Here is a 14970-nt window from a genome sequence, read left to right as displayed (position 1 = left end):
ATTTTAGCCCATTTATTAGTTATATAATATGTACATCTTTACGCCTGTACATGCAGGCTCTTACGTACATGTAAGAGCCTGCATGTCATTTACACACAAAACACATACACTAATGCATACCATGGCTCCCTGGTGCTAGCAAAATGGGCATATCCTTCAACTCAGATTACAACTGAGCCATTCAACTATATGTGTTAGTGGTGTGCCTTGTTAAAGTGGATGGGTCATGAGCCAGTAAGGTTACTGTGATCAGCCATAATGATAAAACCACCTCTTTGACCCGCAGGTCCCCCCAGCAGACCACTGCACTGATGTGTTCAGTCTCATTCACCTTACTTCTGGTGGTTTTAGTGTTTCGACAAACACTTGTAAACAGAATCGAATGACAGGAGAGAACTGGCATGTAAAAAATATCACAACTTGGCATCAGAGGAGAAAGAAAAAGTGCTTTTACTATTGACCGAAAGCTATGACAGCAGTAACGGCTGCTAAAAACCGGCTTTGCAGCATTGCAGAGCAAACAAGTTCTACACCTCAGCTCAGCTCCGCCCACAGATCTTGAGTGTAGTTTAGTTTGGATGTCACTCCTCGTAACTTCCACACAGCCAGCTCCACTTATTTTAAAGTGTGTCTGTGTTCTTGGGCTTTTTCCTCTCCCCGTGTGAGACACAAGCTCCTGCGGTGCTGCTGATCAATGTTGATCTGGAAGATAAACCCTGTTGATGTGAAGGATTAAAGACTGAGATTGTTTTGAGGGCTTGCGTGAGAGAGGAGCTTTGCACTCATGGATCGCCTTGACCGAGCACCTGGGCAGCTCAGGAACTTCCAAAAGGATGATTTTGAGGCTGACTGGATTAAGGTGGCAAAATGCAAATCTGGTGAGGTGTACCAGGTCAAGGTCAAGCTCTGGCGGGAAAAATGTGCGTTGAAAACTTTTGACACAACCTTGTGTGGAAACAACTTTTACAGGTGGGAACTAAGTTATAATTGTTAGAATACTTTGAAGAATATTGGGTCTATAGAAAGGAAAGGCCCACAGCTTATCATTTAATTACCATTTGCGATGCCAGGAAATCTTATTGTAATATGACAAAGCTGTTAACGAATCCCACCCCACTATATTATAGCACCACGCACCCTCTGAAAGGCTAAATTAACACTATCACAGGCAACAGGGAGTACTAAGACTTGGCAGTAGGAGTGTAACGGCTATACAGAACAAGTCCATGCAATGTTAAACACCACATGGACTTGTTACAACACAGCTATGATTTATCACTTTCATTTCTCCTTCTCTGAACCAGACATGACAACTGATTGTTGAATACGTATTAGTTAAACATTAACCAACCACAGAATTAACATGGCTTAAACCAAGAGATTGATCACTAGCTATTCTAAAAAAGGTAAACAGTATATTGTCCAAGGCAAATATCAGTGAACCGGAACAAATTCAAGATTAAACGAATATTTTGTAATGCTTATTGGACTGTGACTTCATCTTGAATTGTAGAAAAACTATTGGATTCATTGTATCCATCGCTCTCAACACATCTACTTTTGATGTTTTTCACAGAAAACATTTCCAGTGGTCAAAGTTCAAAATTCGAATAAAATCACAGCCTTTTTTTTTCTATTCCAGGAAAGTAATAGAGGAGGTGTCCAGCATAGCCAAATTGAAATTCAAGTACATAATGCCCATATATGGCATGTGCAGTGAAGTGACTGCACTTGTGATGGAGTACATGAGTAATGGGTCCCTGAACAATCTTCTAGCCAGTCACACTTTGATGTGGCCAAAGAAGTTTCAGATGATTCATGAGACCTCCTTGGGCATGAATTTCCTTCACAGCATGAAACCTCCACTACTCCATCTTAACCTGAAGACTTCCAATATCCTTGTGGACGATCATCTCCACATCAAGGTCAGTAAACTTCTGGAAACTTAAAATGAACTCCTGGCTTATTCTGAGCTCTGCAGAGCGCTCTATGATAATTCGATAACATTGTCTTATTCTTGTTTTGTGTGTGTGTGTGTGTGTGTTTTTTTTTTACTAAGATTTCAGATTTTGGTTTAATCCACTGGGAGGAGGGCATGAACAAGACCTTGTTCATGGAGCGTCTGACTGCAAGAGGGAACATAAGTTACATTCCTCCAGAGACCTTCACTGACTCCCCCGATCCTCCAGGAACTACCTTTGATGTTTACAGGTGACTTGCCAAGGGTGTTTTTGAAATTGCACCATCAGAATCACAGCTTTTTTTCCGATTCGGCGCACCGTCCACACTTCACACAGTGTAACCTTGCTGCACAATATATATACTTTAATCTTTCAGAACTCAGAGGGACATATTAGATGTATATCACTCACTCCTTGTTGCGCTTTTATTTATTTATTTTTCATTGCTGAAAAGCTTTTCGTTGAACAAAAAAGAGCTTTCAATGCCTTTTATGTATGAGGAGTACATCCACAAAGTTCAATGAGAACGCTAGGACTGAAGTGCTTCCTTCTGCTTTGATTTGCAGCTTTGGAATTGTGATATGGGAAATTCTGACACAACAGAAACCGTATGCAGGTAGGAAATTATTCATTTGATATGAATCCCATCTTCATTCCAAAATGATTAATAGGTGTTTCTTTAGAAAGGAATTATAAAACACCGCATAAACATAAAGGGATTTCATTTTAGTGTTTTTAGAAATAGTTCTTAAATGATGTGAATAACACTATGAAACATATAAAACAAAACTCGCAGAAGCTTTAAAACACGGCACCAAAATGTGCTTTGTGGTAAACTGGCGTAATTAGTACTCATGATTCCATTATTAGACATTTCCTCCTGAGAAAAAACTTGTCTGTGAACATTTTAAAGTGGCAAGTCAGACGAGTTAGAAAAGCCAGATGTCTTCCTACAGAATCAGATAAACTTGATACTACTTTTAAAGTCAAGTCAACGCCAAGAGATTGTTATCTTAACTTGGCATATCGACAGTAACTGTCTGTAAGCTTAGTACAATGGTAATGACCCACAAACACGTTAAAATCACAATAATTCATTTGGTATGTCTAGACCTCTGAAGCAATACCACATTGATTATAAGCCACTAATGATTCATAACCCCTATCACAATGTTTTAGAAAAAAATAATCGGATTTTGAGGTTAAAAATGTGACTATTTTTATGTGAGAACTTAAACCTTAGAGGGATAATCAGAGGGATCATTTGTACAAGAAGAAAATTACACTCTCCTAAATGAATGTATAGCATACTTTGGGTCAGTGCCCTACACATACTTTGAAAAAAGCCATCAAACAAGTAGGTTCACTTTGCTCCATTGACTGCTTACTGCATGTGCTCATCTACATATAAATCTGGATGCAGGTTGCAGTGTGACCACAGTGCTCTTACAGGTGTCACAGGGGAAGAGGCTCTGTGTGACTATGATACCCGATCAGAGGCCTCCTGAGTGCGAACGGATGATCAGCATCATGAAGCAGTGCTGGGACGATGATCACAGGAAGAGGCCACCGTTTTCAGGTGCAGCAAAAGGATGCTTTCAGGAGCCTTTTTGTTATGAATTTAAATGTTTTAAATGCAAAACTTTTTGGAGGGGGCATTCCAGGTTACTAGCCAGACGTGGAACAAGATTTAGAGATATCCTGAACTACGTGCAGTTTTGCATTCGAGCGCTCAGAGCAGACCCACGGCAATCGGATTTTAATAAGATTACTAGTGCACATCAGTTTCATCAGACCAGTGTTTGAACTCCCAGAAAAATAAATGCATAAACAACAAATAGTCATGTTGTTCCTCTTAGCTTGAAGTAATTTTAAAGCCAAAAGTCAATGATATGCTCCCAGAGCACACAGTATAATGCGTGAAATGCTTTAGTGAAATACATATATTCAAATGAGGTTTTCATCCTTTACATAATAAGAAGCAGGGTCACCATTGTTTAAACAAGCACTCATGACTTGAGAAGTCATGCTGATGAATACAAATCACCTCCATGTTTATTCATAAACAGCACCTTGTCCAATTTGTCGTGTTCACAAATCTCTCCACAATTAGTACCGTATCTATGAAATAATTCACCTGCGATTCCTTGATGACCATTCATGCTGTGTAGAGGCGCAGTCCTCACTGGGTTTTGGTGAATACATTAACTTGAACAGGCCAATTCAAAGATTTTCTTGACTGCTGTTTGTGTGCAGACATTGTGAAGCAAACGGAGGCTCTGAGCGAAGTCTTTAAGGTCCCAGGACCAATTCACAGTGGCAAAAATGGAGATGTGGAACAGAAAGCAAATTATCCCTGGCTGTTCTCATCAGTGAAAAAGGTTTGTTCGACTCCACTCTTTAGACTCCACCCTAGTTGCTCTGTTGTATGCACTGTATCTACTCCAGCTTTGAGGGCAGATTAGTGGTATTATAGGGAGCTTGACTATAATGTTCACTAGCGTTCGCTAATTAGCACAATGTACATCTGAGGCCGATTAAAATGTCAATTGTGTTACACCAAATGAAAAGTCAGGGGATCGCCAGTTTTAGTAGGATTTACCCTCAAAGCCAGTTGCTTTCAAGTGTTTTCTGGCACCCCGGGCTCCTTCAAAAGCAAAACAACAACAACAACAACAAAACCCATCATAAGATTAACCAACAGAGTTAGTGGAGAACGCATCCAGCAGCCACCTCAACTGTGGTTAAAAAATCCTGCAAACTAATTCGGGTCATTAAAAAACAACAAATTCCATAATTAAAACCATCATTCTCTAAACGGACACTTTACTAACACTTGAACTGGTTATCTTTGATGACCTCTAACACACTCACCCACCTGCCCCCATGACCCTAAACTGGATAAGAGGTTAAAATGGCTGGAAAAAATATGGAAGCTTCATGGCAGTCAGTCTAGTAACCTACAGATTATTTCAAGAGGATTGTAGTATTGAAGGGAAATTTAAAACGATTTTTCCAGCTTAGGGTAGGTCTCAGTCTCGTCTTTGAAGTTCTGTACAAATTTTCAAGGCATGAAAAAGTGTGGCCAACCAGGATCCCCCCCCCCCTCTTTATTATTCTGTGTAAATAAGATGAATAATGTGATCAGCTTTTATTACTCTGTCTCATGCGATGATTAATTAATGTGCTTTTAAACCACTTGTGATGACTTGTTTTATTTTCTTTTGTTTCCATTTTAGATCACTATTCCCGAAATGTCCGACTCTCCTTCAGGTAAACCCGCTCTTAGAGCATGATGGAAATGTTCAGTTCAATATAATTTTTGCAGGGCTGACATTTCAAAAGTGATGTTTACAGTGCTGTCACATTAAAAAAAAACAAAACATTACCTTTCACACTGACAAATAGAGTCAATACAATCAATAGAGTGGATGAGCTGTTGTTCGGTGGAGGAGACAGTAATGCGTTGTTGATGCTTTTGACCCAGTGTTGCAAACAACATTAAGATAATAAGTCAGGCTACTTTCCACTCTTACAGTCTGTTATAATTATGAACACATTCTGATACAGAATACTGTTCATAAGTCTTGAAACAACCCTTATTCGTCTATGTTTTGCTAAAAAATATTTGCTGCGATTTATTGAAACAAATTCAAATATAAATGGAAGTACAGATTTTAATCCGAGGAGCTTAAAAAGAAGACAACAGTTGCTTTCTTACTAAGTTCTTCAGACTGGTGACCTGGATGACTGACAACCTACCCAGACATTCATGCAAAAAGATTGAAGAGTTTCTGCAATTCTAACAAGCTTGAAAATGAACCACCACGATTCTTCAACACAGCCTGAACTCTTATAGGCAGCTTTCTTGTAACTTCTTTAAATAGTCTTCAGGAATAGTTCTTGAGGCTTCCTGAAGGTCATTCGAAGCTTTTCGTTGGATGTTGGCTGCCTTTTCTCCTTTCTCTATCAAAATGATCCCACACTGCTGCAGTAATGTTGAAGTCCAGGCTCTGAGGAGGCCAATCCATGACTGATTGTGCTCCATTGTGTGCTTTTCAATCGAGGTATGTTTTTTAAAAACACACTGGCATTTTTTAGCACCACCTTGAAAGCTGGCAATTAGATTCTTTTCAGAGTATTTCATGGGGGATTAAAGTCATGGTAGATCATGGTGGCTCATGGTGCATCTGATGCTACTTTTCTACATTCATATTTGAATCAGTTTTAAAAAGATCCCCAACACCACTTACTGAAATCCAGGCAGAAACAATGTTTTACACATGGCTGTAGATATTCACTTCCCCTTTTAGGTGTCACCACAGTGGATCATTTCACTATGTCCCTCTCATTCTTTCATCAGTCTAACCCTTTGCATGTCCTCCTTCACAAAACCCATGAATCTTCTCTGTGTTGTGTCTTTTCCTCCTGAGCAGCCACTCCACCTTTAACAGCCTTCCTCCAGAATATCCACTTTATATACAGGGAGTGCAGAATTATTAGGCAAGTTGTATTTTTGAGGAATAATTTTATTATTGAACAACAACCATGTTCTCAATGAACCCAAAAAACTCATTAATATCAAAGCTGAATGTTTTTGGAAGTAGTTTTTAGTTTGAGCTATTTTAGGGGGATATCTGTGTGTGCAGGTGACTATTACTGTGCATAATTATTAGGCAACTTAACAAAAAACAAATATATACCCATTTCAATTATTTATTTTTACCAGTGAAACCAATATAACATCTCCACATTCACAAATATACATTTCTGACATTCAAAAACAAAACAAAAACAAATCAGCGACCAATATAGCCACCTTTCTTTGCAAGGACACTCAAAAGCCTGCCATCCATGGATCCTGTCAGTGTTTTGATCTGTTCACCATCAACATTGCGTGCAGCAGCAACCACAGCCTCCCAGACACTGTTCAGAGAGGTGTACTGTTTTCCCTCCTTGTAAATCTCACATTTGATGATGGACCACAGGTTCTCAATGGAGTTCAGATCAGGTGAACAAGGAGGCCATGTCATTAGTTTTTCTTCTTTTATACCCTTTCTTGCCAGCCATGCTACTTCTTCCTGTACCACTGCTTGAAGAAGGTGTCTTCCAGAAACTGGCAGTAGGACTGGGAGTTGAGCTTGACTCCATCCTCAACCCGAAAAGGCCCCACAAGCTCATCTTTGATGATACCAGCCCAAACCAGTACTCCACCTCCACCTTGCTGGCGTCTGAGTCGGATTGGAGCTCTCTGCCCTTTACCAATCCAGCCACGGGCCCATCCATCTGGCCCATCAAGACTCACTCTCATTTCATCAGTCCATAAAACCTTAGAAAAATCAGTCTTGAGATATTTCTTGGCCCAGTCTTGACGTTTCAGCTTGTGTGTCTTGTTCAGTGGTGGTCGTCTTTCAGCCTTTCTTACCTTGGCCATGTCTCTGAGTATTGCACACCTTGTGCTTTTGGGCACTCCAGTGATGTTGCAGCTCTGAAATATGGCCAAACTGGTGGCAAGTGGCATCTTGGCAGCTGCACGCTTGACTTTTCTCAGTTCATGGGCAGTTATTTTGCGCCTTGGTTTTTCCACACACTTCTTGCGACCCTGTTGACTATTTTGAATGAAACGCTTGATTGTTCGATGATCACGCTTCAGAAGCTTTGCAATTTTAAGACTGCTGCATCCCTCTGCAAGATATCTCACTATTTTTGACTTTTCTAAGCCTGTCAAGTCCTTCTTTTGACCCATTTTGCCAAAGGAAAGGAAGTTGCCTAATAATTATGCACACCTGATATAGGGTGTTGATGTCATTAGACCACACCCCTTCTCATTACAGAGATGCACATCACCTAATATGCTTAATTGGTAGTAGGCTTTCGAGCCTATACAGCTTGGAGTAAGACAACATGCATGAAGAGGATGATGTGGACAAAATACTAATTTGCCTAATAATTCTGCACTCCCTGTAATTTTTTTGGACATTTGCACATGTGCTATCTTGCTTTTACTGACTTTCAAGCTATACATCCACCTCCCCATGTTCTCTTCCATCTGCTCCTTACACTCAATGCACCCTTACTTCTTGGTACAAAAATACTATTTAATGCATGTTAAAATGTATTCTCTTGCTTTGCGATGACAGGCTTAGTACTTAAAGTGCTTAAAGATACAGTGTAGACACAACACTGGTTCATCCCTTGAGTTAGGTTTCTTTAATATCCTTGAATGATTCATAGGTCAGTGTTAAAATGGTCAGGTACATGGACTGGATTGAAATTAGGTGAAAAAGCAGCCAATGTCCAAAGAAAAACTATAAAAGACCTTCAGAAAGCCACTTTAAAAAAATGACTTTTGCACAGCGCTGCATCTTCAACACTAGTACTCAAAAGCTCTCTTTTTTCTAAGCTGTATAATGCAAATTTCTTTTTATTTCACAGATGGCCAGTATGACAAGGAGGCCATTCTCTCTATGCTATCAAAAAAGGACTTTGGCAGTTTCAGGAAGTCTGTGAGAAGGGAACACGTATCCACACAGTTTTCCGGCAAAAAAACACTCCTTCACTGCACAGTAGCCACCGGTGATTCAGAGAGTGTCGAGCACATCCTGAATCTGGGTGCCGAAGTCAACTGTACGACTGCCAAAGGTTACACTCCTCTTCTTATTGCTGTTCTGCAGAGGTGTGTATAAACCTGTGTATGTTGTCTTAAATCAGTTACAAGCTACTAAGGGACAATGCTGTGCTAACAACTGCCTGTTTTGATCCTTAGTTTAACCAGATTTCCTGCTCTTTAAGGGAGGCACTGAAAATGAGGGAAATACAGTTTTTGCTTTCTTACTAAGAACTAAAGGAAAAGATTGATTCAGTATCACTGTTTTTTAGCAGTCTGTACTGTAGTCTTGCTATAGTCCTTGTGTTTCTATCTTCTATTTGTCTATATGGCAAGGCGCGTATGCGTGTTGCATATAGGTACCCCATTTCTTTACCAACAGGTATTATTAACCCTCAAGCTACCAAGTTATTTAGGCTACATTAAACACTGAGTGAGTCATTTAGGACTCCATTGTGGGTCATAAATTAATATATTTTTAATGGCTCTACGTCTTTTTATTATGCCATATCTATAAAACTCTACAAATATTCTGAAATGTTATAAAGATCTTGATTATGGCATCACATTTGCGCAAGATCTTTATGCAATGCTTGGTAGAAAGGCATAAATATCTAGAAAACATGCATTTCCTGAAATTGTATTTATACTTGTATGCAACAAAGTGTTCACACAGAGAAATCAGAAAATCATCTATAGTATAAGACTAAGTATGCTTGAACTATTGCCTAAACATCCCTGAAAACTGCAACACTGTCTCTGCATAGTTGCTTGATTGCAAAACTACATGCACTTCATGCTATCTCTGAATCTTGTTCCACGTCTGGTAGGCAAGGTTCACTGCAAAAGTATAATGTGGTGATTTGCCCACGTTTCCACACTATTTATGTTTTTTAAGCAAAGTCAAGCTTGTCTTGATCCTAATAAGGTGGCATTATGTAGTTTTCTGAAGTGTAGGACTGTTTATTTTTAAGTTGTAATGTACTCTATTAATCAAACTTAATTTCAACAGGCTACATGACATCATCTCTTTGTTGCTGGAACATGGCGCAGATGTGAGCCTGGGAGATGAGGATGATTGGACACCACTCCATTTTGCAGCTCAAAATGGTGATGACAGGACTGTCCGACTCCTGCTGGACAAAGGTGCTGTCGTCAACGCCCAGGAAAAAACCGGCTGGATGCCCTTCCACCTGGCCTGTCAAAATGGACATGAAACTGTGGTGCGCCTGCTGCTTTTGCGACAATCGCAGGAAGCTGTCGTAGAACAGGAGAAGGCAAACGGGAGGACACCGCTCCACTTGGCCTCCATCTACGGGCATCTCAGTATCGTGAAACTCCTCCTAACTCATGGAGCAGATCCCAATGCGACAGACAAATGTCTCTGCACTGCTCTTCACCTATCAGCCGAGGAAGGCCATAACAGAGTAGTCAGACAGTTGATACAGAGTGGAGCAACTGTTGACATTGGAGACAGCAAAGGGAACACTCCACTTCACCTGGCTGCTCTGAAGGGTCATACAGGCATATGTAGGCAGCTGTTGTCAAACGGAGCAAACCCAGATGCCACCAATATCCAGGGATGGACCCCCGTGCATCTGGCTGCCCTAAAGGGACATGAAGCAACACTGGTCCAGCTGGAGAGTCAGGGTGGTTGTGTAAATGCAAGAGGTGAGAACGGATGGACTCCACTACACCTGGCTTGTCACCAGAGTAAGCCAGATTTGGTGGCAAAACTCTTATCAGGCAAGGCTGACCCAAATGTCACAGAGGAGAGTAAAGGATGGACACCACTGCATGTGGCCTGTAACAGTAAGAGTTTTCCAAGTGTCCTCCACTTGATATCCCATGGCGCAAATGTCAATGCTTTAAATTATGGAAATGCCACACCTTTACACCTGGCTGCCCAGCATGGCTGTGTACCCATTGTAAAAGCTTTACTGATGAATGGAGCAGATGGGACACTGCTGGATTCTTTTGGATCCACAGCTTTAAATGTAGCTCAGCAGAGTGAAAAGTTGGAAATAGTGGAACTACTAGAAAATGGATGTTAACTATCATGAGGATTACAATATAATGGCGAAGTTGCACTATAGAGGAGGGATTATCAGGCAACTTAAAGCATGATATTGATGATTTTTTCACAGAAAAACGACCAGTTTTGCCACGTGTAAGCAAACCAAATCAATTTCACAAACCCATCTATATTTTGAATTTTGTCAGACCATTGCACAATTGAAAGCAGAAATCTATTGCTGTCCTTGCTTAAAAAAACAGCATCTGATTTTTCCAGTAATTACTTTCCCGTAAGTTCCACAGACGTACCACACGATCAGGCATTTGTATTGAAAATAATTACTTTAAACTCTGAATGTTTGACAGGGTCATTATTGTGATAAACTGTGGTGAGCCACACACACGGGGGTCACAATCGGGTGAAGTATACTATTATGATAAAGTATATTGATTCTCCTTATTGAATCCCTGTGCTTGTTTGCTTTTTTATGTGTGCTTTCCTGTCGACTGGAAGATGGAAATGATATAGTAAAAAGTGTTGCTGTTACTAAGGCATTCTTCTGGTTAAACCTGCCAGACTTTATGCAGGTATTATTTGTCCAATCTGGTTAAATGACATATATCAGAATTGACATAGCCATTTTTAACAGCTTCATGTGAGAATTTCTGATTAAAAATCCATGTATGCTTCATGACAAGCCACAATAATTCCTTACAGACTGAAGGAGTCACTTCCCAGCATGTGACACACTCATTTACCACTGTGACACCTTATTAAATTGAAATGAAATGCATGGATTCAGGAGCTGTATTGACCTACACATTCACAGGGTTTTCCTGGAATCACAGTGGACTGACTTAGATGTAGTGCTAGGAGCTGAGCTGAATCAAAGTACTGTAAATGAACAGAGCAGAGTTATATTTGACCTACACTGAGCTTGATTTTTTTTTAAATATGTTGCTAAGTGAATGTCTGCTGTGTCATTTTTAAATTGCTATTTTATTCCAAGTTCATTTTTCCCCTTCACAGCATCTCTGACCCTGAGTAAATTAAGTGCCTGTCTGTTTACCTGTGTTGATTTTGATTACATCGTGACAGCATGAAACCATCAGTCCTCTTCTCCTGGTCATTAGAAGAACTGGGTAAACTATTTCTTTCTCTGTGTCTTGCCATTTGTCTTTTTACCTGACCAATACACTATTAGAAATGATAGATTATGTAAATGATGGACATATTTTTCAAGTCTAAAAACCTGGGTCCACTGGGTCCACTCCAGAAGTGCATTCTTTCCATTGGCCAGCAGGGGGTAACACTCCTGGTTGTGAAAACAACTCCTCCCCTTGCTCATCATGTTCAAGATGGCAAAGGTGAAGGCAAACAGCTTAATGTTTCACAACAAGACATCCTTAACTAATGCGTGACATCATGGTGGCTACATCCATCTTTTAATTACAGTCTGTGCTTTGAACCACTTGACTAAAATACTAGAGTCTCAATACAAACTATAACCTATAGAGAACAGTCAAATCCTTTACTTTAAAATCATAAGATTTTTGTTTAATTTACACCTGCAAACAAATTCTAATTATTTGCATAGATTTTTCCTTGTTCCTATATGCAAAGTCCTGATTCATAATGTCATGTAGTTTTATATCAGAAACCCAACAAGGTGAAATATATGTTGACCGTGTTTTCATTGAACAGAGTTTGAAAAGCAGGCATTGTGTTATGGAAAGAATCTCGTTTGCAGAGTTCTGTTTATTTCAGGTCGGGTTGGATGTGAAGCAGATTATAGTTCAAAGTGTCCTTTTAACTGCAGTAATTCACATTTGAAATGTATGAAGCCTTTAATGTGTAAAGAATTGAAAGCAAATGACATTTGTGCAGTTGTTATCCACTGTAAACAGTCAGATGACAATTTAACAGATGTGAATGAAACTTATCCGTGGAAACCAGAGCTGTGTCATTGTGTAAACTGTCTAACAGCATTTCTGTCCTACTAGTATTCAAATCAAACAATTCATTTAAAAAAAAAGCATGAAAAAAAAACTATACAGGTCTTCTGATCCCACTTCCTAAAAAAAAAAAACCCCTCGCTTTTCTAGCATCTAATCAAGCCCACCTAAATCGATGATTCTGCCTCAACCTTTTTACACGTACGGTGACACATTGGATACCTTCTATCGCAGCCAGTAATTGGGTTTGAAGGCACCTAAACAAATTTTATTTTCTAATAGGGAGACCAGCAGGAAGAAGATAATGCCGTGTAAGTTGCCACTAACGCAGACACCAACAGCATCAGAGAGAAAGAAGAAAATTGCATTGTTGTGGTCTTTAGCTTCACACTGCGTCCTGCTATACTTCATCCCCCTTTTTTTTCTTAGTGAATGTATTCATTCAACATATATTATTCACAGAGAATTGAACAATAGCTTAATTAAACATTCTCTGATGTTCTTCCCCTCTGTGCTCTGATGTCTTGTGTGATGCAGTTATACTACTTTGTGGAGTTTTAATCTAAATTAAACTCAGACTTCACGGCCTAATTGCTTTGAAGTGACTCTAGACAACAGTTCACGGTGATGTATTCACCAAAACAAAGGCTCTTCTGGCTTTGTGTAACTCTTTGCAATATTGTATACTAGTGCTTTCAAAAGCTTATCAAATAATATCATGTGGATATGAGGCTGCTGATACATTTTTACATCTCATTGTCTTATGCTGCCTTAACCCCTCATGCACTGTTCAGAATAATTCGTCAACTTTTAAACCATAAATGATGCAAAGAAGGACTCTTTGACATTCACGGCTCTTATTTTAATGATAGGAATTAATCTGGCCATTTACTTGGTATATTTAGCTTCTCAGAAGAGAGCCATTATGCTCTCTGCAGACAACCCTCTTTAGCAGGGTTAAACTCACCTTTGAGCTGAGCCCCGTGGTGTTAAGCAGCTGCAATCATGACTGATGCAGCTGTGTCTTTTGACCCAGGTGTGCAGCCTCAGCAGGGGCAAGCAGGCATCTTTGGTGCTTGCTACAATAATTGAGTGAGTGATCTGTCATGCATCATGGGAGATGATTTTTTTTCAGAGTGATGACATAGAAAATACTGGCACTGTCATCTCTCTGTGACCTCTCACTCTGTGAGAAGACCCCACCTCGGCCTGTCTAAATACCGAGCATTAGTGCTTGCTGTTTTTCACTTGAGTGAACCACCCTTCACATTATCGGTTGAAGCATTTTGGTCATACCTGTGATTGTATTAAAAATGACTTGAAACACTGAGAAATTAATCAACATGCCCAATTACAATTGCTTGAAGATTTTTAAATATGTATTCATATATTTTGTTATATAGTCAAAAAACTACTGAATTATCTCATTTTTTCTAGTTTATTCCTATTATGCTTTTATGCTTCATTTCCCTAGTGTCCTGATTTTTCTGTAAAGTTATTAATGAAGCTCACTGCTTTCTAGAAATGAAACTACGCTTTCCAACACACACTCATGCTTCATAATTCAGTAAATTAAGTTTTGGGACAGTTTCACTCCCTTGAGGCTGCATTGTTGTAGCAGCATCTCCCTCAAACTTAAAGTTAATAAATCTTTAGATCAATAGATTTGACTTGTGTTTCCTATTTTATTCTTCAAACTTATTTGTAGTTGAAAGAGTGTTAAATGATTTCATTATTGAAAGTTTAATATTTTTTGAGACTATATATTAAAAAAAAAGAGAACTAACAGTCATAAGGCTGAGCAGTGATTTTAGTGTTTGAATGCTACTGAAGAGCATCATTTGCACATTAGTGCAGAGCAATTAGCCATTGTTTGGCTTTCTAATGTTTTTTTGTGCTCAGCAGGCTATGTAAAATATCTTAATCGATGCTTTTAGCCTAGCATCGTCCCTCTCCAATTTACACAATGCATGTCTTGTTTTTATTCTTTCTTAAAGATTGTTGAATTGGCTTTTAATGGACAGGTTTAAAGAAAGATAGCATCTGAATATATAGGGGTTGACATTAGGGGTTACAACCAAAGACAATACACTTTGTTTTTCTTGTACATATATAATAATATGCTATTCTTTAATTGTTGTTACCCCAGCCTTGTCTAAATTGGCTCAATGAAAATTATCTCAATAAAACATTTAAATGTAGTTGTCAAAACAGTCCAGGGAAAAAATGCTTTTAACAAGCAGCAAAGAACATTGTGTGTCATCAGGATTTCAGTATAACCTGAAAGTAATTGGTAGGTTTTTCATTCTCCAGATTTTAATGGAATCATGGGAAGGACAATGAGTTCGATTATATGAGATTCGAGTGACAACGACAACTAGAGAAAGCAAATGTTCATATTCCTTGGATGATGGATTTTCAGTCAAAATA

The 14970-nt window shown here is 39.2% G+C and overlaps 1 protein-coding gene across 1 annotated transcript; it reads left to right on the top strand.

The window, feature by feature from the left end:
* The first annotated feature begins 578 nt into the window (after positions 1–578).
* ankk1 (ankyrin repeat and kinase domain containing 1) lies at positions 579–13905 on the top strand. The gene is made up of 9 exons (XM_005455802.3): positions 579–969; positions 1643–1925; positions 2060–2211; positions 2528–2577; positions 3385–3540; positions 4218–4342; positions 5201–5234; positions 8397–8637; positions 9581–13905. The coding sequence occupies exons 1-9, from the start codon at positions 785–787 to the stop codon at positions 10620–10622; spliced, it is 2268 nt and encodes a 755-aa protein (XP_005455859.1). The 5' UTR covers positions 579–784; the 3' UTR covers positions 10623–13905.
* The last annotated feature ends 1065 nt before the right edge of the window (positions 13906–14970 follow it).

The sequence above is a fragment of the Oreochromis niloticus genome, linkage group LG14, assembly GCF_001858045.2.
Source record: "Oreochromis niloticus isolate F11D_XX linkage group LG14, O_niloticus_UMD_NMBU, whole genome shotgun sequence".
Lineage (NCBI taxonomy): Eukaryota > Metazoa > Chordata > Actinopteri > Cichliformes > Cichlidae > Oreochromis > Oreochromis niloticus.
This window is presented reverse-complemented; position numbering and strand designations above follow the sequence as displayed.

Excerpts from the sequence above, each read along its gene's own strand:
- ankk1 (XM_005455802.3), top strand. The coding sequence starts at position 785 with ATGGATCGCCTTGACCGAGCACCTGGGCAGCTCAGGAACTTCCAAAAG. Across the intron at positions 4,343-5,200 it reads TGTTCTCATCAGTGAAAAAG|ATCACTATTCCCGAAATGTC; the intron begins GTTTGTTCGACT and ends TTTCCATTTTAG. Across the intron at positions 8,638-9,580 it reads CTTATTGCTGTTCTGCAGAG|GCTACATGACATCATCTCTT; the intron begins GTGTGTATAAAC and ends TAATTTCAACAG.